The sequence below is a fragment of the Aureobasidium pullulans genome, assembly GCF_000721785.1.
Source record: "Aureobasidium pullulans EXF-150 unplaced genomic scaffold scaffold_19, whole genome shotgun sequence".
Taxonomy (NCBI): Eukaryota; Fungi; Ascomycota; class Dothideomycetes; order Dothideales; family Saccotheciaceae; genus Aureobasidium; species Aureobasidium pullulans.
Genome location: NW_021941039.1, coordinates 220491 through 247354, shown reverse-complemented (window position 1 = coordinate 247354; position 26864 = coordinate 220491). Strand labels below are relative to the sequence as shown.

Genomic DNA, 26864 nt, shown 5'->3' with positions numbered 1-26864 from the left:
TTTCTTTCTGATCTCCAGACACGTCATTCTTCTCTCAACTGCCATCCATCCGCCTGTCGAAACCTTTTTGCAACTCGATGAACGAACCGCAGCCCTCGTAATGTCTCTGGGACGATGTCGGTATCCAAGGGTGGGCGTATGAGGAGTCAAAGCCTATCTGAATGGCAGGATGAAGACGTTGTTGGTGGAGCTCGACTTGGTGCCGAGGGAAGCATGCAAGGACGAGGAAGAGTGTGAAGCGACCAGCTCGCGGATCCTCATCTCAAAAGCATTGTCGGGCTGGCTGGCAGCTTTTTTGGTATTCGTAATGCATCTCACGGAATCGTCTGGCGCTGATCCTGTGGTATGTAGAGCTGCGAAAGTAGCGTAGGTTGTGATAGTAGCGTTGCTCAAGAAGCCGACGTTCTAGGTCGCGTCTCTCCCCGGTGGTGCGCATTGCGCCGGGGATGTGGGCTCTTTCGGCCCAAAAGCGAGGGTGGCGAATAAGAGCTTTGGCGGCGTGGCAGCGATCGAGGAGAGCTTGAGTTTATCCACTGACCAGGGACGTTTCCTCTTGATGTTGATGGGCGAATAGTGCTGCTTTGGCGAGCTCATATTCACGGATCGCTTCCTCGAGCGTGGGAACTCTCAGCTTGTCGACTTTGAAGTAGACGTGAAGCGGATAGTGCTCCGAGAAATGCTTTCGAATGGCAACAGGCGTATGGTATTGTGGACTTACTACTCGGGCGGCTAAAAGAACATGTAGTGGTCAGTTCTCTCGGAAACGTCAGCATCTCAAGGTACGGACGTTGGATCTCAATCCACCGCCACTCAACTTATCATGCTCATCGAAATGCACGATGATATTGAGTCTGATTGAACTGTCCAGTGAGATTAGACAGTTGCTCATGCTCTCTCTGGACACTACTCTGATGCTTAATTGCTTCTTGCCTTTTGATGTCTATACCAGTCCCTCGATCAGGTATCAGAGATGTCTGACCCCTGACAACAGGTCGGCGAATCTCTACTGACCACTGCTCAACATATTACGCTTGTGAAAATGCACGATGATATTCGTTCCAATCAACTGGTCCAGTGAGAGTCTTCATTGTACAGTCTTTCTATGGACGCCGCTCCAACTCCCAATTCCTTCCTGCCTTTTGATAGGTTATAAGGACCTCGACGAGGGGCCAGGGATGCCTCGAGTTGCCGCCGCTTTAGCGTAGAGTAGTCCTATACAGCTGTTAGTGTCTTTCTGAGAATACCTGCTATACTGTATACCAACTTACTTGAATTGAGCCATCTTAGTGATGCGCTCGACGTACTCTGCGGCCTCGATAATGGCACGTGCATTAAGGGCATCCCTATAGTTCCTTAGGATGCGTGCGTTGGCGGCCTCGATGCGGTTTCGCTTCTTTATGGTGAGGAGGGCGTCCTCGAAGTGGCTGTTGTAGGGCCACTTCGAGGACCTAGTGGTGCGCTTGATGGTGGTCATGTTGATGTTGTAGTGTGGTGTAAGAAAAGTCGGAATTTGCGTGTAAAGCTACACCACGATGAAAGGCTGTGTGGGGTGCGGAACGACTAGAAATACTTCACTGCCGCTCTGAAAGCATTCACTTGGCAACATATATGGTGGACTATAGAGAGAGAGGAAGGGCACGACGAAAAGATCACGAATTGGCACGAAGATTGCAGCACTTGAAGCTAATGTTATTGAGCAGTACGAGAGCTGTATTTCGAGTTGTTACTGCAACTGCCAAACTACCTACCAGCTCAAATGATCGAGGGCTCCGGTGTTCTCTTTCTTGTTCCTCTCGTGCTCCTGCTCTCCGTCCTTTGGTGTGCCCGAAACGCATAACGCTCCAATCCCTCTTACTCCCATGGCCACTATCCTTTTCCTTTGCAATCTTATGCTTCCTCCCTGGTACCAATCGCTCTCCAGAGCAATACTCATTCCTTCTATTCAAGAGCAGTCATTCGATGTGGCGTTGTGGCAAGGAACATCCAATTGTGTGATCGGCAATGGTCCAGTCGCTTGCTTTCAAAGTTGCCGAAGCTCGCCAAACTTCCGCCACGACTGAGAGTCCAGCATTCTTGTTGTAAAGCTAGAACTCCGCTTGCTGGTCCTCTCGCTTACTCCATTTCTGTCGAGCGCTCGTCGTCCATTTCGCTGACATGCTGGTTGTTGGAGGTTTGATCAGGGGAATCCTCAACTCCGGCATCGCCCGGTGCCTCCAAGGCTGGCAGTTGTCGCGGCAGGGAGCCATAAAGATGATACACATCCTCGGGTCTAGCGTAGACTTGCTGCTGCTGGCCGTTGGTGGTGTCGTTATGAAGAAGAGGAGGGAGTTGCCAGAAGGCAGTAGGGCCAGCGGTGGATTCATGGCCGCGCTGAGGGACAGTGCCATGGACTAGGGCGCCACTAGCCTGCATGGTGTTGTTGATGGCAGGGTAATCGTAGTAGTTGCCGTGGCGGACCATAGGATTGGGGTAGGAAGCTTCGTCATGTTGGGGAGGGCATCTGGGACCTGTTCGTCTCGTCAGTACGAAAGCAGCAACAGGAGTATCTGAGAGACCTACAGATCATCTGATCGCCGGTGTTGTTCTTCTGAAGAGGTGCGCGGCATTTAGGACAAGGCTTTGAGATCTTTGTGACCTCCTCAGCACCAGTCTGGTCTTTATGCCAGAGTTTGTCCAGTTCAGAAGTACCGAATTTGACGTCGTGAACAGACTGATGAAACTCGAGATCCCTGAGCTGGGTGAACTCAGCGCCGCAAGTTGCGCAATAAACTTCTTGTTCGAACGCCATTGTTGACGAGTGATCGTTGATTATCTAGTCAATCTTCGTTGCGCGATGTTGTGTTTCTCAGTGTGGTAGAAAGCAAGCGGTACACGCGTTGTGTTTGGTGTTTATCGAAAATGCTATTCCAACGCCAAGCTTTACGGGTTCGCTTATTCTCGAGCATTCATTTTTCACTCAGATACAGCTCATGCATTGTTGAATGATCTACGAATATACGAACTGATAGCGAGAATATTTCTCTTAATGATAGTCTACGCAATACCTCTCTCAATGGTCATATCGAAGGAGTGACAAACTTTCTGCATCTTGCTGGGTTTGAAGTCTTGTATACAGAATCCACGGGAGCTTGTGCATATACTATATTCAAGGATACTTTCAGTGGTTCTCAATGGCCCTCGACTGGGTCAAGTCATCTGTCAAAATGCAGATGCCAATTCAGGCCAGCCGTTGCGTGCAGAGAGAGCTCTGCAGGAGATAATAGTAACTTAATCTCCTTGGACAATTGCACTTGACAGAAAACGATCTTGCATCAATTTGGTATCACGGAGAGAACAGGCAGAGCAGTGAAACGATGATATTACAATGTACAATTACAACACCCCTCGGGGTCTCCACGACGATCAACCCTAGGTCACCCTTCAAGACCCGACCAAAGCAGCTCACTCTCAAGGCTGAGCCTGGCGGGCTTGCTCATGGGCACAAACACTGTGGTGAGAGGCGCGAGCATAGCGGTGCTTGAAGCTTGCACCGCAGCCCCCGTTACAGAACCAGGGACGAGCATCGGGAGCATGATGCTGGAGATGACTTCTCATCTCGGCCCTGTCCCTGTGGGAGCCGACGGTGCAGCCATTCCAGAGGCACACCTTCACCCTCGGGCGAACCCCGACTGCACCAACGTGCTGTTGGTCGAGGTGATTCTGTTATTGAGTCAGTCATCATGCTTCTGCTTCCACTAGAGAGCGTAATCAACTTACGTAAAGCTGATCGTCGTCAGCAAAGGCGGCGTTGCAGCCAGCCCAACGGCAACGACAGGCCAGGCCAGCGATGGCGACGGCAGGAGGTTGAGCGGCGGCCATCGGGCCAGGGGCGACAATGGTAGGAGGCTGGGCGACACCGGCGGCAGCAGCGGCTTCGAGGGCCTGCATAGCCGAAAACTCTGCAGGCGTCCACGATCGGAGCGCAACGAAGGTCCAGGTAGCCGGATCCTCTGCAAACTCCGTGACGTAGCCGGCCTCGTGCACGTAGTACTGGTAGGTCAGCGCAGGGTCGTCGCCCTCGCCGTGTAGGATCACCTCCTCGGGCGACGCAAAAGTCTCCTCGCAGACCGGGCAAGGGAAGATGCTGCGGTTTACCGCGCTCTCTGACATGATGATGGTGATGCTGAAGGGTCAATCAGATAGAGGGGTGCAGTATTGGTAATCAGTGTACATACGTTGATGAAGAAGAAGGCGCGTAGGTGCGTGGACGGTCAGGAACAAAATCAAGGCCGACGCAAAGTGGTTGTGTTTGAGAGCTCGCACCGTCAGAGGCACGCCAGAGGTTCGGGATGGAGCATCTCACGAGATCTCTCGAGCATGATCATCTCACGTGGTGGGGGTCACGCTGAAAGGAGCTGAATATGGACTGTTACGAACAGAGATGGCTTGATGGGTTTCTATGTATCTGCACAAGTTTCTGATCTAGGGAGTAGTCACCTAACTGCCTTGACATGCCACTGAAGAGTGCTCAAGCTCTTGCTGGATTTGGAAGAACGCCTACTCTTCATCCTTATACTACTCCTCAGCCTCCAGGCGTGCATGGGCTCATTAGCAGCAATTCCTCAGGTACACAATCTGGAACAGCAGGTATCCAGCTCGTCACGCTGATCTGAACGAAAGTATCACGAGGCACGAAAGAAGTTCACACAAACAGGTACACAGCATGAAGCACGAGAGAGACGATGACCATGATGCAGTTTGATAGTAGTCTCCTTGTTCTTCTTGGAACCCTGTCTGATAGGAGAAGAGCTATATCTTGTACCTCGTAAATCAGATAGGAGAGCGCTGCGTGTGCTGTCAGGTATGGAGGGGATCCAGACATAGAAAGCACCCTGAACTTGACCCTGCTGGTTGGTCGGGTTACCGCGGCGAGCCTTCCACCAGAAGGCGTACAGTATAACCCTGAGGAAGGTCTCGGATGTTGAAGATAACGCCGTACTGGTCGACTGTAGAGTCATCAGTGGATTGTCTGACTATCACTCAAGGGAAAGCAACTTACAGAAAGACTTGTTTAGATTACCCAAGAATTGCGCAAACATGGGATGATTGGCCGGAACTTGCAAGTAGCCAACGATGTTGGGGACACGGCCAACGCCATTGCTTCTGATTTGGTTCGACAACCAGACGATGACAACCTGGTTGGCCTGAGGTTGAGGAGCGGGAGGGACATCTCAAAGGACGCCGCGGACAAGGGCCAGCTCCTTGGTGAGCATTTGGGCGGCCAGGCCCTCACCGAAGACCTTTTCGTTGCCGGAACCATCACTATGCGACAAGTCAGCGGTGTTGCCAGATTTCCAAAGGTCTGTGACGTACCCAAACTCCTCACGTTTCCAGTCGTAGAGCTGGATAGCCTTGCTCAAGGTCATGATGGTCAAGGTGACCGAAAGGGATGCATCCTCCTTGCGGAGCTCAGGCAACACCAGACCGCAGTTGTCCTCCCCGCAGCGGTCATGGACCTGGCTCAACGGCAAGGTGAAGCTCAACTTGTCGTCCGATTCAACAGCAGTGGTGTTGTGGGAGACACCTTCTTTGCAGAAGGCGCTGACCAAGGATATGATGCCTAGGTTGGCGCGGCTGGGGTTCGTGACTCGGAACGCGTGCTCGTGTCTGGAGAATGACAGGAGGTACACGACCTTCTCTTCAGGAGCGATCTTCAGGCCCAGTTTGGTGTTGGTGCTTCTCTGGTGCATCCATTCATTTGAGACGAGGATGAAAGTGCAGCCTAGCAATATGTTAGAGCTGCTCACGTGTTGGACACTCGGGACACTTACTCTTGGGGTTCTCCTGAGGGTGGGTGGCAGAGAGAGCACGAGGGTACTCGGTTAGGAGAGTCATCGTATTGTGTGTTTTGTGGTTATGTTTTGACGATACTTGATTCTTGAAAAAGAAGAGGAGAGGGAGCCTCCGCAAAGACATGAAGAAATGTTGTTGTTCTTCGCATTGCAACGCCAAGACTTACGACACTAGCACCGTCTCGACAATATATCAATTCACTCACGGTCACATTACTTCATGAGGTCATCTGTCAGGCAGCGGCCAAACCAGCCCAAGCGGTGCATTCATTCGTTATTGTCATCATACCGCGTTATCTCATCTTCTAATCATGTAACGCAAGTAGCCACCCTTTTCCCTCCTCATTATCGCTAGTGCTCAATTGTTGTATGCCTATGTGACGTTAGAGCTAGTGCGAGTGTTATCTTCATCGGTAATAAAGCATACCTCTATGGCCGTGTAGTAGCCTCGTCTATTGCTGGACACCCAGGGCACGCAGGTTGTTTGTGTGCTTGCCGCCCGTAGCATGCTTCTTGGCAGCAGCATTGTCGCTGCTACGGACATTGCAAGCCACGCACCTGGTGGTCTCGTAGCCGAGGTGGACGTAGCAATGAGCGTATAGCTCCTTGATGTCGGTGTAGGTGAACTCGCACCACTCACAAGTCCAGCTTCTGCCGCCCTGGTCAGGGATGTTGGCGTAGGGGCGAGGGGCGGTGCGGGCGAGGTCCTCGACGGGCTTGTTCTCTTGCTTGAGGGCGATCTTGTGCTCCTCGGTCTCGGCGTCGTTCTTGACCTGCTTGGTTTCGTCGTCGGTGCCTGGCTCGCGCTTGAGGGGCATGGCGGCGGCGGTGTCGTTCTCAGGCTCCTTCTTGATGCGGGCAGGGGACGAGGGTGCGAGGATGTACTCCAGGGACATCTTGTTGACTGACATGCTGCACGTAAAGAATAGAGTCAGCTCAGGTACCAGACAATGAGGTGGTCAGGCGGAGGTGATCACGTCTTCATACGAATACGTACATTGCGATGTTGAAGATGAGTTGATGCAGAAGTGTCTTCGAAAGTTGGAAACGTGACTGGCGCGATGTTGTCTGGACTGAGCCCAGATGATTTATGCAAAAGTGCTCCCAGGTCCCGTCGAGCTGAGTGAATCGCTTCCTGCATTTTGACGTGAGGAAATGTTCAATCCGCACCAAGGAAACATCGTTCACCGGCACTACTATAGGAAAAACAAACGCATTGCTACACTCCATCAACCCCTTGAGATCGAAACAGCATCCTACAGAGATGCACAGCACTGTTCAGAGACCAAGATCGGTATCGTGGATGGAGGTCAGGGTCATCCAAGCATCCATAACCAGGTCACGTGCGATAGTCGAATGTAAATTCTCCTGCATGTCGCTACCATTCTACAAACCTGCAACGATTCACAAATATATTCAAGTAACAACATAGGTCCAAAGAGAGAAGGATAAGCAGACAAATAAATCATCATCTCTCTGGACCTTCACGCAAAGCTGAAAATCATGTTGCATTTTGACAGCAGTAGTTGAGCAAGCAAACTGCGGCTGGAAGATCGTAGACGACATACCCAGCGATGATTTGAATGAGAGTGGACCGTATCCCATTGGTAAGATCATGGGTCAGATCATCACGTCAAAATGCATGAAGCTTTTGGTATCTGACAAAATGGCCAAAGAGAGCAGGGCTCAGGATTCCAAGCAGTCAGCTTTCCTTGGACATTTGACAGAGAAGAAAAAGCATCTTGCATCGTGACTGCTATGATAGAGAACTATGATGGCCGTAGGAGATGTGCATGGAGATGACAGAATAATGTTCACAAGATATCATGGGGCATAGCTATATCACATTTGGAGAAGAGACACAGAGAAGAAGATTCAGGTAGAGGGAGAACAGCTTGTATTTAATTATGAACCACCCAAAATTCAAAAAGAGATAAGATCAGGAATCAGAAGAGCGTGTGTAGAAGCGAAAGGTACACCGAGTAGAGTTGACCGGGAAGAGTTACCATAAGAAGTTTTGCGTAAGCCACTGTTAGAATCACCTTTGCGCTCATGCATGACGACTGTCACTGCCTTGTTCACTAGTAGGAGAGTCGTCAGCAGAAGGATAAGCACGACGAAGCATAGGGAACGTACCATCACCCTCAGAAATAGCACCACGTCTACGATGAGTAGGTAGAAAAGCAGTGTTCTGAGCAGGTTGAGGTGTGAGCTCACCGATCACACGACGAAGATGAATGAAGAGGTCGGTGAAGCGGCGGTGCCAGACAAGAGGGACCTCGAAGGGATACTGAGCATTCCTGATGTCATTGCTGTACATGAGAAGGTCGGCCTTCGCGGCGTCCGTGAAGACCGTGCCATTGTTGATTTGGTCTTCGGCTTGTTGAACAAGCCAAATGTGGATGGCAGCTGTGTCGAGGAGGGTAGCCATGTAGTCCTCACACCACATGACAGTGCGGTTCAGGCGAGGGTTGGTGAAAGAGGCGGAGTTGCGGAGCTGTTGGACAGGTTGGACGAGGTCTTGAAAGACTCTGACGAGTTCGCGGCGGTATTGAGTAACCATAGTCATGCATTCTGACTGGTGGCCCTGTTGGCGATGATCGGCAGTCCAGCCTTGAGGAAGAGGAAGGGCGTAGGCAGGCATTGATTCGGTCTGGGGGAATTGAGTTGTAGCGTTGGTGTTGTCCGTTGGAGAGACCGGAGACCAGTGAGGCGAGCCAGCATCCCAAGGCTCAGCGAGCTCAGTGATAATTCTCAGACGAGGGACGTTGTTCGAGCTTGAGGTGATGATGCAACCATAATGAGGCCTGATTGTATGATGAGTAGTGACGAAAGCATCATCACATGAGCCGAGAGGCTGGTCAAAGGGACAACCAAGCCAGGTAGGAGTGAGAGTGGTGAGAACCTGACAATGCGGGCAACGGGAGATGATCTGTTCGCCCCAACACATCTTGCCTGAAGAATATGTAAAGCTTGTTGAATAGATTTCTGCAGTTGTTTGTTAGCAAGGCCGGTTCCTTTGGGTTGTTCTCGAGTTTCTGATCTTGGGTGAGTTGGGTAGAATTGGTAGATCTGTGGATTTATATAGATTCCTGGAAAGATCAAGATGCCGCTCAAGATATCACAAAGGTGCAAGGTCGAACAATGCAATGTTCAGGAAAACAAAGAGATCTACAACAGACTGAAAGCCACGTTGTTGGCGATGAAAGCACAGAAGACTGTTCCCAAAGGACAAAGAGATGGTGCCACAAAGAATTTTCAGGCCGAGCGACGTACGCTTTTGGTTTTCCATCTCACAAGTCGATCAATCTGCTATACCATACCCATAAAAAGGCAAAAAGTAATTGGTGATAGAGGAGACGTCCAATGAGAGCGCGACATGAGGACTATCTCATTGGACATTCGAGAAAATGCCAAAAGTATCGTGCATCTTGATGGATGGAGTATCAAGGTGGTATTGGGTCACGAGGGTCTATACCGTTTGGAAATCCGCAGCCTCCTTGTTCGATCTCACAAATCGATTGATCTGCTATACCGTGCCCATGAAACGGCAAGAAGTAATTGGCAATAGATGAGATGTCCACTGAGAGCGAGATGTAACCGCAATCTCACTGGACGTTTGAGGAAAGGCAGATATCATCGTGCATTTTTATGATTGGAAATATCTGCCTCTCGGCGGTATGAGAACCCGACGCAACAATTGGTCAGCAGCATACACGATATCTACTCAAGAAATATCACATTCACGCTCTCGTTGGACATTTCAGCAAACGCGAAATTCATCGTGCATTTTTATGGCCCTTTTGCCGCCCCTCTCAACAACACGAGAGCCCATCCTTCCTACTCTCTACAACTTCATCTTCTTAGTAGCCTCAAGAATTACCTCGACATCCTCATCATCTCTACTGCGCTTGTTCTTGCCCTTAGGCTCGCTCTCGGTAGAGCTAACAGCCATAAGCTGCAACTGACGTCCCACCTCCTCGACCTCCTCCTCCATACCCTCCATACGTTCATCCTCGTGGCTATAGCCTTCCTTCTTCTCCATCTCGCTAGCGAATCTAGCGCACTCCTGCATATCCCCCAACAAACTCTTAAAGACCGGGTTCCCTCTACCCACACTGCGCAAAAAGTCCTCGAAGCGAATGTATTCGTTAACGGCGGCTTGGATTGATGCGGCAGTGTAGGTAGAGGCGGTGGTGTGGCTTTTAGCCTTGTTGTGGCTGCGGTCGTTGAAGAGGGCGAAGAAAAAACGTTTCACAAATTTGATTTGGCAGAGGGCGGCGGTGTCGATGGATTGGCCGACGTGCAGGCTGCCGGGGAGGCGGAGGGTGAGTTTGGGCATTGTGGTGGTGGTAGGTGGTAGATGGTGGGTGGTAGCGGTAGTGGCAGTGGTAGCGGTAGTGGGTGGTGTGGGCTTTGTAGCAGGATGTGCAGTATGCGATACTGGGCATCGTTAGTCGTGACAAGTCGGTGATACAGATATAGATGATATACTAGAGAAGCCTGCTTCTATGTATAACAATATGCGTGGTCTGTAGAGATGATGTGCGGTTTTGAGAAATGTTGCGCAGAAAGTTGTAGGATGTTCGTCGTGAAAAGAAGAAAGCGTGCTAGCCGGAGCGAGGTTGAAAGATATGGCAAGTGAGAGAGCTTCACTAGCTATTCCGTATGCACAACTAGCGTCAGAATATATCAGAAGCACAACAAAACACATCATCAATAGCATATGCTCGTTTGGAAGAAAAATATGAGGTCTGGTATAATCGCATAGCGTTTTTTTGGTATTTTCTATCTCACTATCTTACACGTTCAAATACTAGGGCTCCTTCCACTGGCTACAATCCCCTGGTTTTCCGTCTGTCAGGTCGACCTTTGTCGTGCTCAGCCTCCTTCCATTGCCCTGCAGCTTTGGAACCCGCTCACAACAAAGTATGGAAGTGCTCAGCGATCCAGCTGACGTTATCCTGGACCGCATCAGACTTGCTGCTGTCCCGAGGCGACTCATTGCGACGATTCTGCTTGCTGGCAGGACGATGCTTCTGAGCGGTCATGGCGGCGGGCAAAGCATACTTGATCTTAGGCGAGCCATTCTTCTTCTTGCCGCCGACACCATGATCCTTCGGCGAAGGCTCGTCCGCGAGCGATGTACTGTGCTGCTCGTCGAGCTTGTGGCGATGGGAACGCCTGCGGACAGGTGCATCGGCGAGAGGAAGAGAGGGGCGCGGTTGCTTGTACTGAGCAGCGACACGACGGTGGACGAACATTGTCTCAGTTCTGATGAAAAGCTTGCCCAAGAGCTTTCCGCCGGTGCAAGGCGAGACCCATCGGGCGGGTCTGTCGTAAGGTCCTTCAACGGGACGGGCAGGCCTTTCAGTGTGACTGGTGGCGGACTTCACGGTGCCCTGTTTGGCTTGTGTTTCAAAGGTCACCTTGGGACTGGTTCCAGAAAGTCTTTGTGCCTCCTGTCCAGTGATCTTCTCGATGCGCTTTTTGCTGGAAGCACTGGCCTGGCGCGGAACGAGATCATGGGCCTGAGAGACGCGGGGCTGTACGGTGGGCTTGTCCGTGACCTCTGGCTTCGTGCGAGGGTGGAGAGAGTCGTAGCTAGGGATGGAAAGTGACTTTGCGTTGGTCAGACTTGTGAGGTGCTTTGCTGCCGTGTGACGGGTAGGAGCCTGAGAGGTCGACTGGTGGCGTCTAGTGCCATTGACGGCTCCATGACCGACAGCACTACTGGCAGCGGCATCATCGTTTGGTGTAGATGGGGAGGCTCCTGCATCACCTCCTGCAGGAGGGCTGTCAGGTCCGCGGTAATTCCTGTGCCAGGTTCCGGCACGAACCGCAATGTGAGGATGCTTTCGGTTGTTCTTGAACCAGTTGGGGCAGTACACTTCCACAGCAGCATAGACCTCCTTGCCGGCGACAGATTCGAGAGAGTCGTCGACATAAGTGTGATGACTGCCAGCCTGGATAGTTCCTTGCGTAGTACCGCGGTCGTCCTGTTCATGTTGAAGGCGGTGGATACTTTTCGTCAAGCCGTCGGTCAACTCAATGCAAGGGACAGGTTGGATGTGCGAACATGCAGGTTCGTCAGAGTCCAAGAGAAGCATCTGAGCAGGTCGAGTAAAGAGAGTGATGGTGCGGATATCTGGAGCGATGCTGTAACTACCGTTACTGATTCTGTGACCGTCTCTGAGGGGCTCCAGGCGAATAGCAGACTCGTTGGCACAGAAGCCAAAGCAGTAAACCAATCTACCAGAGATACCCAGGCCATCGAAGTACTCGATAAGGTCTTCGCAGAGCTGCTCTGGCTCAACAGCTGAGTCTCGTAACAACTCATACCATTCCGGACCAAGCATGTCTCTCAAAGGAGGTTGCTTGCCATAAGAACGATCAAGATCAGCTGCAGGGGAAGTGGAGCGCTCTGAGCCCCAAACAGCGGAGGTCGAGATCCTACTGAAGTTGGAGACTGCGGGCTTGCGACGAACAGCCTTAGGGGTGACAGGGCCGCCTGCACTGCGGGCAGCTGGAGAGACAGATGTATGTTCTCCACCGTTGGAAGAACCAAAGACACGGCTAGGATCCTGACCGTAGAAGGCAAAGCGATCAAGGTGAGAAGGCGTGGCCTCTGATTTGGAGATGGCAGCGTTCGAAGGTCCATGGACAGCCACGTTGGAGTAGTTGCTCGAGTTCGAAGAGCAAGGCTGGTGACGCCGCGATTGCTGTAGGGATCTCAGGGCAGGTGCCGAGCTTTCCAGCTTGGTCGACATGCGAGAAGGCTGCTTACGGTGGTTGGAGAACTCTTCGGTGAAGCGGTTGTCGAACGAGCGCCATGATTCAGCGTTGCGAATATCCAAATTAGAGCTGTCTTCAGTGTGCTGAGGGAGAGTCGTTCCAGATCTCGAAGAACCTTTGCTGAGTTCGTAGTTGTGCTTCATGCGGGAGAAGATGCTGTGAGGGAGGGGCGAAGGCTCGATGATCTTGCGGGTTGCCTTGTGTGAGAAAGCGCCGACGCTGCTTTCTTCCTCGTCGCGAGGAAACTCTTCCTTCAGGATCTTCATGGTGGGAACAAAGGCGACTTGCTTTCTTTCACGGCTGGTGGGAAGTTCTGAGATGTATTAGTATACTCTCTTGCCAACTCATGCTCAATCAACTTACTCGGACGGAGAGATTTGATGGGTCGGATGTCTGGTTGGATGGAGGAGTGGTTGCCATCCAAGCTCGTGTTATTGAGGGGATCCAACATGCTGGTCGATTCAGCAGTCGCTTGCAAGAACGAGAAGATGATCAAGAAGTATTCTTTTTGTCTTCAGAGATTCAATCCGCGAGGGTGAGGCCGAACAATGTAAGATCAAGGACGTCGTGCCTGGAAAGCAAACGTAGATGGATAGAAGGGCGCGAGAGTCTTGGTCAGAAAGCTCACGTCCCTCGAGCATGTCACGTTCGGACGCGGCAAAGACTTGGCGTCGCACTCAGGGTGCTCACGACCACTGTTCGAATCGTCCTGTGACATCATTGAGCATTTTGATTTTCACACAAGGTACGAGTTCGAGATGTTTCGAATCAAAGGAGGACGTGGTAAAAGTGGCGAGTCTTCGACAATTTCTTTGTTCTCTATCTGCTGCGGGTGATCTTGATGGACACTTCGATTCCTTTGTCTCGAGCGTCTGATCCTCCTCAGTCACTGTAGTACCCCTTCTTTGTGCGCCTCGTAGTGTAGAATTACCACAAAGTTGTCGTGCATTTGTGCGTGAAATGATCTTCCCCCCAAAGCTCCACGATCAGGCCTGTCGACCAGCGCGGATACACTCATGGAACCTGATTTTCTTGATCATCGATTCAGCCTTTTTCAACTCTGTGCACATGGGATCAAGGCTTGCCCACAAAGCCTGACCGTCCAGCTCCTTCTTGAGCTTTGCTGCAAAAATTGCGCGACGCTTGTCGTAAGTGTTATCATCTTGGACGACAGTCGGGAGGACCATAGCTTCCTCTGCGGCGAGGCAGAACGCCTTTACGGCAGCGAGCGTGATCTTGATGCAGTCCTTGAGCTGCTTGTTGTTCTGGATAATCAGGGGAAGGCTATCGAGCTATCAGCTTTGTTGCCAATCGTTAGTCAGAAGAAGGGATACTCACAGGGAGAGCTTCTGGCTGATGGTGCTGAGCAGTTGTAGAGCCTTGAGCTTGACTCGCTGCATAAGCTGGACGCTAGCGGTATTTGTTTGTTCGTGGACATCGTAATCTTTGCCCAGACAGATGACTTCGAGGACCTCGTGGCGGAAATTGTAAGTCATCTCTTCGAGGAGATACATCTCATAGGCCAGCTCCATGAGAGTCTCGTTTGTTGACTTCATGCCGGCGGTTGTTGTGGTGCAGGGTTTGGGGATGTCAAGGAGAAAGGCAGCGTCAGTGCAGGAAGCGAAATTCGAACCTCTGCATGAACGCCAAGCCAGGACACCCATGGGACTATACCCTTTTGAGTCGTCCACTCTTCTCTCCAGGTAGTGATTCCTCGGTCTTGAGTAGGCGCAGGTAGTTCACCATTCTATTTGTCCCCTGACGCATCAAGTGTACTTGACTTTGGGACTATCTACCTGATCATCCTCCATGGGACATCGAGATCATTTTCGGGCAACGTCCAAGGCAGGTCATTGGTTCAAGTATCATATCAAGGCATATCAGTCACACAGAAAAGGCGAAGAACACAAGTCAGGCTCCTCAACCTTGGAGTAGAACAAGAGACAATTAGAGGAGCCGGCATCGTAGCGAACATAGCAAGAAGCAGGTCGCATAGTTCCATTGTTCAACAAAGGATGAAGAGTCGATCTTGCTTCCAGAGGACTCAGAGCTTCCCAAAGCCCGGAGAACAAAAAAGCATCAGACACTATAGCTCAAGGTTCAAGGCATGATGGTTGACGGTATGATTGATTGTTGAATTAGACTGTGTGATTTGCGGCCTCCACTCCTCCGAACCTTCTCACTTGGTATCCTCGCCTCCTCATTTGTTCTTCGCACAAGTTTGATGCTACCTGGCCATTCTGTTGCTTCCCTCCGCTGCCAGCCAGTGCCAATGTATCAATGCCATGTCTGCCCCTCTCCACTGCAGTCCACGTCCATGCCACATCATCCTCAGCGTTGTCTCGCGCTTCAATCTAGAGATTCGTCAGTCGGAGCCTCGGAGGACATCAGAAAGAATAAAGAATCACATACCCTCAATGCATGGCCTCGCGGTTGGCCTGGTCCTTGACAATGCACCAATCTGGGTGATCACGTCTAAGATGTCTGTCCTTGGACTGAACCGCCTCGAACATCTTGCCGCAGTCGGGATACGGGCAAGGGGTGCGGCTTTCGACCTCGTCTGCCCTGGCGTTCAGACCGTCGTACTCCTCTCTGAGTATGGGCTTGATGGGACCACCGGCCGGAAGTCTCGGGTTCCAGATGCCAACGTATGGTTGATGGGTTGCGCGGCTGCTTTCGTGCTGGGTGGGAGGCTGAGGAAGAGGAACTGGTTCGCGAGAATTGCGGCGGGCGCGCTTGACGATGTGGCCTTCGCCGGTGTAAGCGGATCTGGTGAAGGGAATGTTGGCATCGTCAGTTGGGACGCCAGGAAAAGAAGAGACGTCGTCGGAAGAATTGATGATGTAGTCGTCCTCGGAAAAAGTAACACGACGGCGCTTTTGGTGAGTGCGAGCCCGTCTTGAAGCATCTATATCTGCCTGGGGCTCAGGAACAGCCTCGGGGATCTGCGTAGCCTGCTCGTCGTCGAGTTTGACTGCGAGGTCACCTTGGACGGCAACACGACGGATTAGGATCCGAGAGGTGGGGATGTCGGCGTCCGGGTACGTGCGAGGACGAGCATCGAGTGCAGGGCGCTGACGGCAGAAGTCAGCCTGTTCGCCATTGATGTGTACGATCACAGGGCCAGGGCCGTCTTGAACGATAGCACGAGGCTGTACGACCCGAGGAGAGTAGTCAGAGGTGAGATCGTCACCATCCGGCTGCTGGCGGCCAGGAGCATCCCATTCATTGTCGGAGGTAGCTTCAATGTCATCTTGGACCTCAGTATAAGGACGTTGGAACTCAGTTGAGTGGTGAGAGAGAGCGTCGGTGACCAGGCGATGGCGGCGACGAGTATCGGGTGCAGAACGCCGGCGGTGATGGAGACCTTGAGCATTGAAGTTTGCGAAGAACCTTTCTTGATCAATGTTAAAGCCTCTGCTCTCTTCATCCAGTCGAGAAACCGAGCGAGATAGGGCTCGCTCACGCGCCAGGATATCCAGAATTTGCTGTTGCAATTTTTGGGAAACCATGTTGGGTGGTTTTTGCCTGGAGAAAGCGTATGAAGATTTGGATGCAAAAGACGCGCTGTTGACCCACTTTTCGAGTGCCGTGCTGAGTTGTCGTGAGTGTCGAATTAGCCTGAACAAAGAGCAGGGAGCCGCAGCGAGTTGCAGAAAAAATGGTCTTCTCGGCGTGAAGTTTTGTCACCGAGTGAAGCGAATCTCCCACCCAATGGGTTTTTTGAACGTCTGCTGCGTCGAACATCTGTTTGAGTGAATGTTCGCACGCCGTCCGGATGCCTGTTCGATTGCATATCACAAGTTCACCTATAGCATCTACGCAAGCTTTGCCGTGTGAAGTGCTTCTCTGATAGTCTTACTCGTTCCTTTCGAAAGCATATTGTTCTGCTTCAGCTCCCCTTGAGTACCTACAGCATCCCAAAAAGCTTGTTGCCTTTTGATAAGCCGTTCCACATCCCTGTTGTGACTTGGAGCTCGCTCTTGCTAGGCCCTGAATGGGAACTGCAGCTCTCGTTGGACATTTCAGATATTCTCAAAGGCATATTGCCTTCTGGCAAGTTGTGTCATTTCGCTTATAGCACATGAAGACTGCTATCACTAAGATTGAGAGAAATTGAAGCTCGAAAATGGATGTACAATCGACTCGAAAAACAGAAACGCTATCAGGAAGCCCAAAGTAATCTATCAGCGCTTGAGACAACGCAAAAATGATAGCCAACGGCGGTACTACCACCTAACCATCGCGACATCCCTTGAAGTTGTCCGCATCTTGTCCCATGCTCGACATGGTACGCGAGTAGCCAAAAACTCCTCAACGATGATGCTTGCAAAGTCCACTCCCGCCAAAGATCAGGTAGCCCCCTACTCCCATGATGCTCTTATTCTCCTTCTTTCAATCGTCGCTACGACCAAATGCCAGTCTCAACGCTCATAGAACTGTGAACGGCTGCAGGCCTCCTAATTCAAGTTAGCTTTGGTCATGATGGATTATGAAACAACAGTTCACGGGTTACTTACTCATGCCCCCAGGGTATTGGGAGTAGCTGCGCTCGTGAGCCCTTCTCCGGTGCTCAGCACGGCTTACCTCGCTGGCGTACCCTTGCCCCTTCTTATTGTCACACTCAGGGTGTACCTCCTGGTTTTTCACTTCCTGCTGGGTCATTGCCACGTATCCCCGAGTCGTTCTGGCAATGACGGGGTAGGCAATGGGTGCGGGAATAGGCCTAGCAGGAAGTGCAAGGAGCTGTGCCATGTTGAGGGGTTTTTGTACGTTGCTTGACTGTTCTTGTGTCGTATCCGTGTTGCTTTCGTTGATGCCGCGGTTCTGACGGACGTGCTTCGCGCTCTCAATGACCTCTTGTTGGCAGTAGGTGTAACGATGTGGATCCTCCGGGTCAGGTGTGACGAAAAGCCTGTCCTCATCGCGAGGACTTTCAGCCCGTTTTCTCTGTCGTCTCTTCTCACTGCTGTGGTTCTGGTTGGCGTTGTCGACGTTGCGAACGACTGGGAGACTTTCGATCCTGCGTTTCATCACGGTGAGTTGCTTTGTGGTGATACAATCTTGTTGTCTTTCGGCAGCGCGGGTTATATGAAGTGGAAATATTGCAAAGTGAGATCGGTGGAACAATATGTAATCTGGGGAAAGTCCGGGGTGTAAATCGTGAGCGTGGGGAAGTGGTTTCTCGCTCATTTGTTACACTAATTTGGTTCTAACTCTATACTCGAGACAGTGTCCAAACCCCAGCGTGTACTCTCATCAAGACAACATAGTGGAAGACTAAGGTATGTAGCATAGAGAAGGATGGGTTAGTCGTCGGCCTTCGGGGCCTCTTGGTCTGCACCCGGGTCGATCTCAAGGATGTTATCGTTGATTCTGTCGTCCTGAGCAGCAGGGTTGGTACTCTCAATGTCCTCTCGATGGGAGTAGTGGTGCTTGTGCGGGTGTTCCGGATCGGGGGTGACGAGAAGTCGGTCGTCGTCGCGAGGAAGTCCGGCTAGGTCTTTTCTGCCCCTCTTTGCGCTGTTCGAGTCCTCTCTAGTGCTGTCGACGTTGTGGACTTTAAACATGTGCTTCATCTTGAGGACCTACTTTCTGATATGCATTTGGATGGTCGCTGCGATGTCAACACTGTGCGACAGCGCGAGTATATATCAAGGGGAGATACCGCAAAGTGGAACTAATGAAACAAAAATCCGGGGAATGTCCGGGGTGAGAATCGTGAGCCTGGGGAAGTGCTTCCTTGAAGCAAACGCGTTGACAAGCGAAGAAACATACCCTAGATGGGCCTAAAGTTGGGCTTGGGGTCATAGCCTCCGCCTTCGAAGTCGGCGTGATGGCAGTATCTTTATACTCGGTGGCAGCGGACGTGGGAGATCCATGGGGGTTTGACTAGGTGCAGTCATCTGGCTGGTCTGCTTTGGGGCTCTAACATCTTGATCTCTGACTTTTGGGTCTGTGAACTTCAGCGGGTGGACATTTACACCGTGTTCGCGCTCATGCTCATCTGTGAGCTGGGCGAGACTGTTCATTCCAGGAGTCATGAACTTAACATCGTGAGCAGACTGATGGAACTCGAGATCCACAACCCGGATGAACCCAGCGCCGCAAATTGAGATCTAGATTTCCGAGTCCATTGTTGAATGATCTTCGGTCATCTTGTAAACCTTCGTCGCGTGCATGTGATGTGTTTGTAAGTGGAAAGCAAGGCCCAGAAGGAATTGTACCAGCCTCTCTGAACTTGTTAGGGACGAAGCCAGACCCGTAACCTGGTCGTATATATAGGAAGACCAATTTATGTATCATGAATACGACGAGGTTCTTACATTTACTCCCTAACAAAGCTACTGTGGCAGGTACTTCCCTACAAAGATTCTGCTGTCTTTGTGCGGTGGATTCGTGTGGATAGAGTGGCTATGACTTCATCTCTTTGTAAGGCGTATCCTGCAGAGAAGTTGGTATTCCTCGCCGCCTCATTGCTAAACATCGAGGTCACCCTTGCGGATGATCTCCATGCAGGAGCGGTGTTGCTCCGGGGTCATCTAATTAACAGTTAGTATCGATATATCACTATACATTGCTAAACATACAGTGAGCTTGGCCAACACCTCGGGGTTAGCTACAGCCTCTTTATCCTCGTCGTCCTTGTCGTTCTTGTCTAACATAGCCCATCATGGCAGAACTTGCCGCATCTTAATGGAAAGCTCGTTGATCTTGATTTGCAGAGATGGGCTTAGTCGGAAGTGCCCTTGGGGAAACGTGAGTATGCTGAATTATCTTGCGCTTGGAGCCAGGGGTCTCTACGTGGTGAGGGTCCTGATTCAGATTAGTTCCAGCGTATGCTAAACTAAGGTTGAAGCCATACCCTGCGGTGGAATTTTGAGCCGAAGCGGGCGCGGTAGACGGGGTCGGCGGCACTGAAAAGTCAACATATGCTGAACGTCAGTTGTAGGTATGCTGAGACTCACGCAATGGCCTCGCACTCGGTGACGAAGCGGCCCATGGTGCCACTAGGGTTTCTGTACTATGTCAGTTTCAGCATATGTTGGGCGTAGGTTCAACCCATACCCAGGCTAATTGACGAAGGTGGCGTTGCGCCAATCGTATTCGCGCACGTAGTTGAATCATGACTTCAATAATCTACACAAGTAGTCATTCACTCTGGCAGAAGGGTTGTGAGAACCGCGAGTGTACCGGCCACAGCTGTGCTCTGTATAGTTGAGATTTTACAGGTCATCAGTGTTATGACTGATAGTAACGTCCGCAGCGTTGATACGATGGCATAGATCCACCATAGTATACTTTGGCTGTGCCCAGATTGTGTCGAGGTATTGAAACCTTCCATTCGAAGGTATATGCTTAACGTGACGTGCCAGTGACACTAGCATCTTCATGAGAAGGAGTTGGTTGATCTGCGGGCCGTGCCAACCGATTGCCACCTCGAACAATGCTTCATCTTCATGCTGACCGGTAATCGAATTGACTTGCGCTTTACAGTGACCTGCTTTTCCTTCTTGCTAGCTATCTCGATCTCCGTCGATGAGTCACTGTCCCATTGCTCCTTGCACAACTTCATCTGAGCGGGCTGGTACTCGAACGGGCCCCCCGATAGAAAGTCAACAATGTCGACATTGAAGTCATCCCAACCGATGTGCGAGCTTCTGGACCCGATAATCATGCGGTACATTCTCGTAGCCTTGGAGTTGACCACTTTTTGTTCGTACTCTTCGTACTTCTCGACCTACAGCGATTCGGCAATGGTGGCCTTCCGCATGGCGGTCTCGACCTCGTGCAGCTGTGCGTTGGTAGCAGCGCTACCGACAAGGATGGGGATGTGTTTTGCCTCCGTCCTGGCGGCAATGATCCAATCGATTATGTTGTGTGCAAGGAGGATCAGGATCTTGGCTTGGTTGATCTGCCCGATACGATAGATGCAAGACTTTGCCTGCAGCGGCATAGGGATAGTCGACAATGACCATCGTAGAAGCGACCTAGAAGTTGAAAGCCTGTTCTGCAACAGGAATGCTGCTTATTAGAGCCATGCACGAAGGGTCTCCGGTGAACCGCATTTGAGGTCTAATGGGTCAGGTACTTGATCGAGACGAAGGCACAGTGCTCGTGGGTGCTCACTACGCTAGCATAGCCTTTGTCCTTTTTTTTGTCGCTATAAAGGGCAGAGATTGGTGTGTAGCCTTTCTAGAATCATCTTGCTGGTTGTCCGCTCATTTTCCATGTCATCATAGTCTTGTCGACAGCAAGCCTAAATGCAGTGTTGATGGCCTGCACCTCTCTGCTGCTAGCAATACCGGCAACAAGCGCCTTCGTTATGCCGGCCGTAGGTGCGAATTCGGCAGTCATTTAAGCAACGGCAGCAGTGGCGGAGCGATTAAGCTACGTGACTGCGTTGTCGACGGTGACGCCGGCGGCCTCGTTAATTTTGCGTGCTGCTTCTTTAACACTAGCCTGCATGTAATAGCCTACGTCTTCGTAGTCTAGACTACCTTTCCTTACCCCTATACGAGCCGACGTTGCTCATAAAGAACTTCTAAGCTGTTCCTTAATGATAGGCGTCTAGGCGCACTTTTTGCTTGCCGATAAAGCTAAGCTAGAGCCTCGAATACTTACGCATCGTTGCATCATCTCTAAATTTAACTATTAGTCCCTTCGTATCCCTACCTATGGTAGGGACTTCTCTATCCGTGTTCGCTAGAAGATCACCTACTAGCACTAACGGATCCTTGTCCATGATGCCCTTACTAAGCCTTACGAATAAGGTCGAGGACGTTAACGCGGCGTAGACTTACTCGTCTTTGCTTCATTATAGGACTTAGGGAAGATAATGGGTATCCTTGTCGTCGTAGAGCCCTTTAATGTGGCGTAACCTCTGCTTCTTTACGCAAGATTGGCCATTATAGTCGATATCGATGCTGCTAGGAGCTAGGAGCTAACGAGATCTTAGCACTGCGTTCCATACTTAAGAAGCGCTTTCATGCTAGAGACAGAGTTTCGATAGAGTCATTGCGTAGCGAGGGCGAATATATACAATCGGAGGAATGTTTTCGAGAAGCGAGATTTGTGAACCAACAATCCGCATAGTCTCTAGGGTTTTAGGGACTTTTAACTAAGTGCTTCGTCTTGTAAAGTCGACTTCTAATATATAGCAAGATTTGCTTTCGATGGGATATCATGGTTTGTCGATTCGCTCGAGCTTGAACTTTGTACAGTATCACGACTGTCTAGTCGTATGTCTGCCTGGGAATATCTGTATTGGAGCCAATTTAACATGCAGCCATCATACCATTGCTACTAGCGACCATCGTGCAGATGTAGCTGTTGTGAGATCTTGCGTTCAGGTAATTCTAGTACTGGTTGTTCGCACAACCAGGCATCGTTTCCTTTCACCTCGGTGAAACTTAGGGTAACAAGTCCGGCGCTTGCCATGACGGTAACGGGGCGGTTATTACGCTTCATATGTTCTTCGAACTCCCTTCGGATCTGAGCACGCAAGGCGGCATAAGCAACAGCTGCGCCAGGTAAGGAACAAGCCTTCTAGATCCGACTTTCTTAACCACAGCAGCAGCGAGATCACTCGACATGATTCTCTTCGACGTAATCCAGCTCCTGACGCTTGTGATACCCATTATATATATACGCACTCGGAGTTATAGCTGTCGACCCCGATACCTATGGGTAAGTTGTCCATTATGTTATTGAAGACCATGATATCCAGAAGCGGACGCTGCGAGTCGAACGAGCTAAAGGTGGCTCGTTGCGACTGCGGCGCGAGGAAGTGTCAAGGGCACGGAAAGGAGACAGCGAGCGATCCTGACGGTGGCGGCGCGCCGAAGATCCGAACTCAGACTGGCGAATGCCAGAGGGGGTCGGCAGCAGCTCCTTCCTGGCGCGGTGGAGGCGAGTGGCAGAGGCAACGAGGGTGTCATGTAGCATAGTGTCTTTGGGTGTAACTGACTGTCACCCATCAGGGGTGCGGGCAATGCAACGAGCTACGACAAGAGGCTGAGCTGAACGACTGATGTTCGCGATATTGATGGGGCGGGAATTTTTGTGGTCGCTAGAGAAGGACGAGGGGGTGTTCGTGTCAGAGCGAGTGGGAAGATTGAAACACATGTTGACGGTGAACCCGCATTGTTGAACTCGCTAGAGGGGGAAGTGCCAAATTTGTTGATGAGAGATGTCTGCGCCGCGCAATAGGTATGTAGTATATGGAAGAAAGTAGCAGAACGCGATTTGGGACTGAAAGTCGGGGTTTGATTGGAGACAACATGAGGACGGGCTCGAAACTTGTTGAGAGTGATATGGAGGTGCCATGTAAGAGTGGATATGGAAGCACGTCTATATACCCACTCCGTCACAAAGATTGATGTTCAGACAAAGACATTGTTTGCTATGGCAAACCATCTGCTGACTTCTATGCTATGGGCCAAAGATTTTACATTCACCAAACGATATGCTTCTTTCTTGTCCATCGAGACATGGAAAGCTCTGATGGGAATGCTTCATCGTCGTATCATGGCAGAAGGCTTTGCACGACGAAACCCAGTTGGATGGTGCTCTTTGTGCAGGTATTGGTTGCTAGAATCGATTGTGCTCAACCTGCTTGCTATCTTCTTTCTTTGTCCTATCTCAGGCACCATGTAGAGCAGCGCAGCCTCCGGTCAAAATGCACAATAATTTGCTCTTAAGAGCCCACGGCCGCTTAAAGCACACGGTAGTAGTCATTGCCCCCTGTATTTGAAATATTAGTACATGCTTCCTCTCCCAATCCACGGAGCACAAACTCACTCTTGCCATCGTGCCACTGCCACCAGTCACCGTCATGCACATGCGAGATGTGACTGTTGCGCGATTTCTCGTTCAGGTAACCCTGGTATTGGTTGTTGGCGCACCCCGGCTTGAGACACTGAGGGCGTCCGGCATCGTTTCCTTCCACCTCAGTGAAGCTCAGGGTGACCAGTCCAGCGCTTGTCATGACAGTGACGGGGCGGTTGTCACGCTTCATGTGTTCTTCGAATTCCCGTCGGGTCTGAGCACGCAAGGCCGCAGGCAATGGGATGGGCTCGCCAGGGTTGGCGGCGGCAGGGGCGGAGGCGTTGGTGGTAGTCATTGCTGGCACTATGTTAGCTCTTGAACGAGGGTAGTGCAGTGCTTCAATATACCGGGTATGCTATGCAGGAGGAGCAGGAGAAGGGAAGAGTTCTTGTTTGCGTAGGGCGCTGAAGAAGAAACGAGGCAGGCTTGCGCGCAGTATCTCAGGCGTGGGCGTCACGACTATCTTCACAACGCCAAGACACATACACAGACACACAGCAACATCACATCACACGTGAAGGAAGAGACAGGAGGCAAGAGAGAGTAGTTTGATTTCAATTGAGGTCAATGTAAAGAACACTGATCACCTCTGTTTTTGGTTGTTGTGATCCGCCACTTGTGCCTCGCGGCAGGGCAGGATCCTTGGTTCGTTTGACGTGAATCATGGGTATCATCAACCGGGACCATCAGGCAGCATGCTGAAAGCAGCTCCTTCAGTCTTCGAGTTGTGGTAGGGGGTTAGAATCACTCCTTGCTGTGGTTCAAGGTCAGCAAAGATGGAGCAAGGAAGGAAGGAAGAATAGTAGACATACCCAAGGGCGATGGAAGTGTACTTGCGCCAGAGAAATTCCAAGTCGTTCTCGGTCTCGGTGAGGAGATCCTGGCAGTCACAGGCCTGGTTGAGAACGTGCTGGTACTCGGGAGCAGTCTCAGCAGTGTCGTCGAGGATCTTGACGATACGCTTCAAGTCGTTCTGGAGGGTGGTGAGATCATCCTTTTTCTTGACGATCATGACGCCGTGAGAGCGAAGGTTGTTGATGGCCTTGGCGGCCTCCTCCTTCTCCTCGGCCTTGGTGGGCTCAGGGGAAGTGGAGAAGGGGTCATCGATGGTCTCGAAACCCTGGACGAAGGGCTTGACGAGGGACTTGGTCTTGCTGTTGGAAGACTTGATGTTGTTGTTGGAGGACATCATCTTGTTGTTGGAGGACATGATCTTGTTGTTGGAGAACATGATCTGTGGCAGGAAGGTCAGCAACCTGACCTTGAAGGTATGTGAGAGACGTGTGCTTACGTTTGATGGATGGATAGATGGTAGAAGAAGGTGAGGTGGAGTGATGTAGACGCGTGTTTGGGATGAGATGGTTTGTTTTGGTTTTGGTAACACAACTTCTGGAAGCCGGAAACGTTAGGGAAGACACCTGAGACGTCTGAATAGCACGTACCAAGCCTCTGTGAGGGGATGCAATGTGTAGCTGATAGCTTGTCGCGTAAAGTTGCGTGTTATGATTTTGGTTGTGAGTGGAGAGAAGGAAGAGAGCCCAAAGCTGAGCATTCAGGTAAGCCAGCCAGCCGAGTCCGACCGCCGAGCTTGCAACACCAACACAAGCTTTCGGTGCACGATCGTTTGACGATTACATCACTGATTCGCGTGCGAGTCCATGCGGTTTGGATTGTTTGGATAATCGCTCTTGAGCATGTCTGCTGTCTGGGGCCTGTTCTACATCTTCAGAGCACACTTTAGCCTAGATAAGCCATCTTCTTCGGACCATCTATATAGCTTTTACCCCTCCAGCATGATGTATCTTCTCGCAGTCCCGTAGTCCCAACACCTTCGATTGCGAGCACCATGCAGTTTGTCAATCCAGGATATCAGCAGCTATCAGACGCCCTTTCAAGCATGCTCAGGCAGTAGGCCAATGATCTACGCTCTCAGGCTCTCGATCTCCCTCTTCATAACGTTGACCTGCTCGGCCATCCTATCCACAGGGCTTTTGACGTCCTGCTTGATGCGAAGATCTATGGACTACGCTGCGAGGAGACGAAGTTGTGCCATCTCGTCACTCGGGGGCACGAGGACGCCTTGGAGCGCAAGGACGCGGGCACCGGGCATCCAGGTTGAGAGCTTCAAGGGTGTCGCTACTGCCGTCGTCGCTGATGAACGGATCGTTGCTGCCGGTATACAAATTGTTGATATGGCTGACGAAGGCGGAAGAGATGCTGGCAGCCACTACAACACAAGTCACAGACAGAGTGAGATGAGGGAAGGTTTACACAAGCAAAATGATCAGATTTGGACTATCAAAATTCCTACTCCTTGGGAACGGGCTTGCCCTCGAGGATGGCCTAGAACGAGGGTTAGCGAATTCACCACATATAGTGCATGGTATCAAGCTTACCTTGAAGGCCAGCTCACCCTTGCGGATGATCTCCATGCAGGAGCGGTGTTGCTCCGGGGTCATCTAATTAACAGTCAGTATCTACGTATCACTGTACATTGCTGAACATACAGTGAGCTTGGCCAACACCTCGGGGTCAGCCACAGCCTCCTTCTTCTCCTTCTTCTCCTCATCCTCGTCATCTTCGTCGTCAACGGTGAGGTCCTGCAAGAGGGTTATCAGTATGAAGCCCTTGATGCATGATGTTGGCGACACGTACGATGACCTCCAGACGCTCCTCGCGGGTTAGGCCCTACATGACACATATCAGTATCAAACCCCTTGCAAACCAAACTAGTAGTACTCACACCGACCTCCACCTTGCGGCGCTTTGGCTCGGGAGCCTCGGGTGCGGCGGCGGTGGCGGCGCGCTTGCCGGCGCCAGGCTTGTCCGCGCCGGGAGAACGCGCGGGAGCGGAGGTTGATGCCATTTTTTGCTCGCGGGTGTTAGTATAGGGGACATTGATATGAGACAAGAGGTGTAGTTACTGTGGTGATGGTGGGATTTTGTAAGTGATCTTGATGGAAAATTCAGAAACGAGGGGTGGAATATATAGTAGAATTTTGGCGACGTGAAGGGTTGTCTTGGCGTTCACAAGATCATGACGGGCAGTGAGGGTCTCCACAGCATCAACGAGGGATCAGAAGATAGCTGTCAAAAGGCAACAAGGTATTAGATATTCGTGGGATGTCCAGCGAGAGTCACGATACACCATGCTCTCTTTGGCCAACACGATAGATCTTAATACCATCTTGCATTTTGATGCACATAATCTGTCACCGCTCGGCGCAGTGGATGAGCTGCTCTCTCTCCTCCTCAGACGCCCACCAATGTGTATTCTCGTACATCAGAATGCAAGAGGTTATTAGGGATAGGATGAATGGCCAGTGAGAGCTGACAGAGGCATCACTCTCTTTGGACATGGCAGCTGATATGAACTCAACCTTGCGTTTTGACGTATAGTATATCAGG

At 51.1% G+C, this 26864-nt stretch overlaps 14 protein-coding genes across 14 annotated transcripts; all 14 read right to left on the bottom strand.

The window, feature by feature from the left end:
* Positions 1 to 314: 314 nt before the first annotated feature.
* M438DRAFT_358067 (uncharacterized protein) lies at positions 315 to 2788 on the bottom strand (the record flags this gene model as incomplete). The annotated part of the gene is made up of 7 exons (XM_029907228.1): positions 315 to 338; positions 539 to 729; positions 1012 to 1082; positions 1269 to 1522; positions 1749 to 1938; positions 2117 to 2507; positions 2560 to 2788. The coding sequence occupies 7 exons, from the start codon at positions 2786 to 2788 to the stop codon at positions 315 to 317; spliced, it is 1350 nt and encodes a 449-aa protein (XP_029757537.1).
* Positions 2789 to 3447: 659 nt separating this feature from the next.
* Positions 3448 to 4149, bottom strand: M438DRAFT_358066 (uncharacterized protein; the record flags this gene model as incomplete). Its single annotated transcript, XM_029907227.1, has 2 exons — positions 3448 to 3699; positions 3757 to 4149. 2 exons carry the CDS (start codon positions 4147 to 4149, stop codon positions 3448 to 3450), a joined length of 645 nt encoding a protein of 214 aa, XP_029757536.1.
* A 660-nt stretch (positions 4150 to 4809) lies between these two features.
* Positions 4810 to 5874, bottom strand: M438DRAFT_338120 (uncharacterized protein; the record flags this gene model as incomplete). The annotated part of the gene is made up of 6 exons (XM_029904078.1): positions 4810 to 4824; positions 4933 to 4985; positions 5039 to 5174; positions 5229 to 5301; positions 5353 to 5761; positions 5811 to 5874. The coding sequence occupies 6 exons, from the start codon at positions 5872 to 5874 to the stop codon at positions 4810 to 4812; spliced, it is 750 nt and encodes a 249-aa protein (XP_029757535.1).
* Positions 5875 to 6283: 409 nt separating this feature from the next.
* On the bottom strand, positions 6284 to 6727 carry M438DRAFT_338119 (uncharacterized protein; the record flags this gene model as incomplete). Its single annotated transcript, XM_029904077.1, has 1 exon — positions 6284 to 6727. One exon carries the CDS (start codon positions 6725 to 6727, stop codon positions 6284 to 6286), a length of 444 nt encoding a protein of 147 aa, XP_029757534.1.
* A 1027-nt stretch (positions 6728 to 7754) lies between these two features.
* Positions 7755 to 8781, bottom strand: M438DRAFT_358064 (uncharacterized protein; the record flags this gene model as incomplete). The annotated part of the gene is made up of 2 exons (XM_029907226.1): positions 7755 to 7912; positions 7968 to 8781. The coding sequence occupies 2 exons, from the start codon at positions 8779 to 8781 to the stop codon at positions 7755 to 7757; spliced, it is 972 nt and encodes a 323-aa protein (XP_029757533.1).
* Positions 8782 to 9678: 897 nt separating this feature from the next.
* M438DRAFT_358063 (uncharacterized protein) lies at positions 9679 to 10173 on the bottom strand (the record flags this gene model as incomplete). Its single annotated transcript, XM_029907225.1, has 1 exon — positions 9679 to 10173. The coding sequence occupies one exon, from the start codon at positions 10171 to 10173 to the stop codon at positions 9679 to 9681; it is 495 nt and encodes a 164-aa protein (XP_029757532.1).
* Positions 10174 to 10750: 577 nt separating this feature from the next.
* Positions 10751 to 13077, bottom strand: M438DRAFT_358062 (uncharacterized protein; the record flags this gene model as incomplete). Its single annotated transcript, XM_029907224.1, has 2 exons — positions 10751 to 12939; positions 12990 to 13077. 2 exons carry the CDS (start codon positions 13075 to 13077, stop codon positions 10751 to 10753), a joined length of 2277 nt encoding a protein of 758 aa, XP_029757531.1.
* A 535-nt stretch (positions 13078 to 13612) lies between these two features.
* On the bottom strand, positions 13613 to 14182 carry M438DRAFT_338116 (uncharacterized protein; the record flags this gene model as incomplete). The annotated part of the gene is made up of 2 exons (XM_029904076.1): positions 13613 to 13910; positions 13965 to 14182. 2 exons carry the CDS (start codon positions 14180 to 14182, stop codon positions 13613 to 13615), a joined length of 516 nt encoding a protein of 171 aa, XP_029757530.1.
* An 858-nt stretch (positions 14183 to 15040) lies between these two features.
* On the bottom strand, positions 15041 to 16138 carry M438DRAFT_338115 (uncharacterized protein; the record flags this gene model as incomplete). The annotated part of the gene is made up of 1 exon (XM_029904075.1): positions 15041 to 16138. One exon carries the CDS (start codon positions 16136 to 16138, stop codon positions 15041 to 15043), a length of 1098 nt encoding a protein of 365 aa, XP_029757529.1.
* Positions 16139 to 17057: 919 nt separating this feature from the next.
* On the bottom strand, positions 17058 to 17660 carry M438DRAFT_338114 (uncharacterized protein; the record flags this gene model as incomplete). The annotated part of the gene is made up of 2 exons (XM_029904074.1): positions 17058 to 17086; positions 17147 to 17660. The coding sequence occupies 2 exons, from the start codon at positions 17658 to 17660 to the stop codon at positions 17058 to 17060; spliced, it is 543 nt and encodes a 180-aa protein (XP_029757528.1).
* Positions 17661 to 17935: 275 nt separating this feature from the next.
* On the bottom strand, positions 17936 to 18670 carry M438DRAFT_358058 (uncharacterized protein; the record flags this gene model as incomplete). Its single annotated transcript, XM_029907223.1, has 3 exons — positions 17936 to 18214; positions 18405 to 18518; positions 18575 to 18670. The coding sequence occupies 3 exons, from the start codon at positions 18668 to 18670 to the stop codon at positions 17936 to 17938; spliced, it is 489 nt and encodes a 162-aa protein (XP_029757527.1).
* Positions 18671 to 19105: 435 nt separating this feature from the next.
* M438DRAFT_358057 (uncharacterized protein) lies at positions 19106 to 20583 on the bottom strand (the record flags this gene model as incomplete). Its single annotated transcript, XM_029907222.1, has 7 exons — positions 19106 to 19168; positions 19217 to 19279; positions 19492 to 19543; positions 19595 to 19650; positions 19695 to 19766; positions 20095 to 20287; positions 20372 to 20583. The coding sequence occupies 7 exons, from the start codon at positions 20581 to 20583 to the stop codon at positions 19106 to 19108; spliced, it is 711 nt and encodes a 236-aa protein (XP_029757526.1).
* Positions 20584 to 21932: 1349 nt separating this feature from the next.
* On the bottom strand, positions 21933 to 22574 carry M438DRAFT_358056 (uncharacterized protein; the record flags this gene model as incomplete). Its single annotated transcript, XM_029907221.1, has 3 exons — positions 21933 to 22150; positions 22283 to 22310; positions 22365 to 22574. 3 exons carry the CDS (start codon positions 22572 to 22574, stop codon positions 21933 to 21935), a joined length of 456 nt encoding a protein of 151 aa, XP_029757525.1.
* Positions 22575 to 23343: 769 nt separating this feature from the next.
* On the bottom strand, positions 23344 to 26322 carry M438DRAFT_358055 (uncharacterized protein; the record flags this gene model as incomplete). The annotated part of the gene is made up of 9 exons (XM_029907220.1): positions 23344 to 23372; positions 23430 to 23770; positions 24269 to 24690; positions 24899 to 25043; positions 25484 to 25683; positions 25853 to 25915; positions 25964 to 26056; positions 26112 to 26144; positions 26200 to 26322. The coding sequence occupies 9 exons, from the start codon at positions 26320 to 26322 to the stop codon at positions 23344 to 23346; spliced, it is 1449 nt and encodes a 482-aa protein (XP_029757524.1).
* Positions 26323 to 26864: the final 542 nt, after the last annotated feature.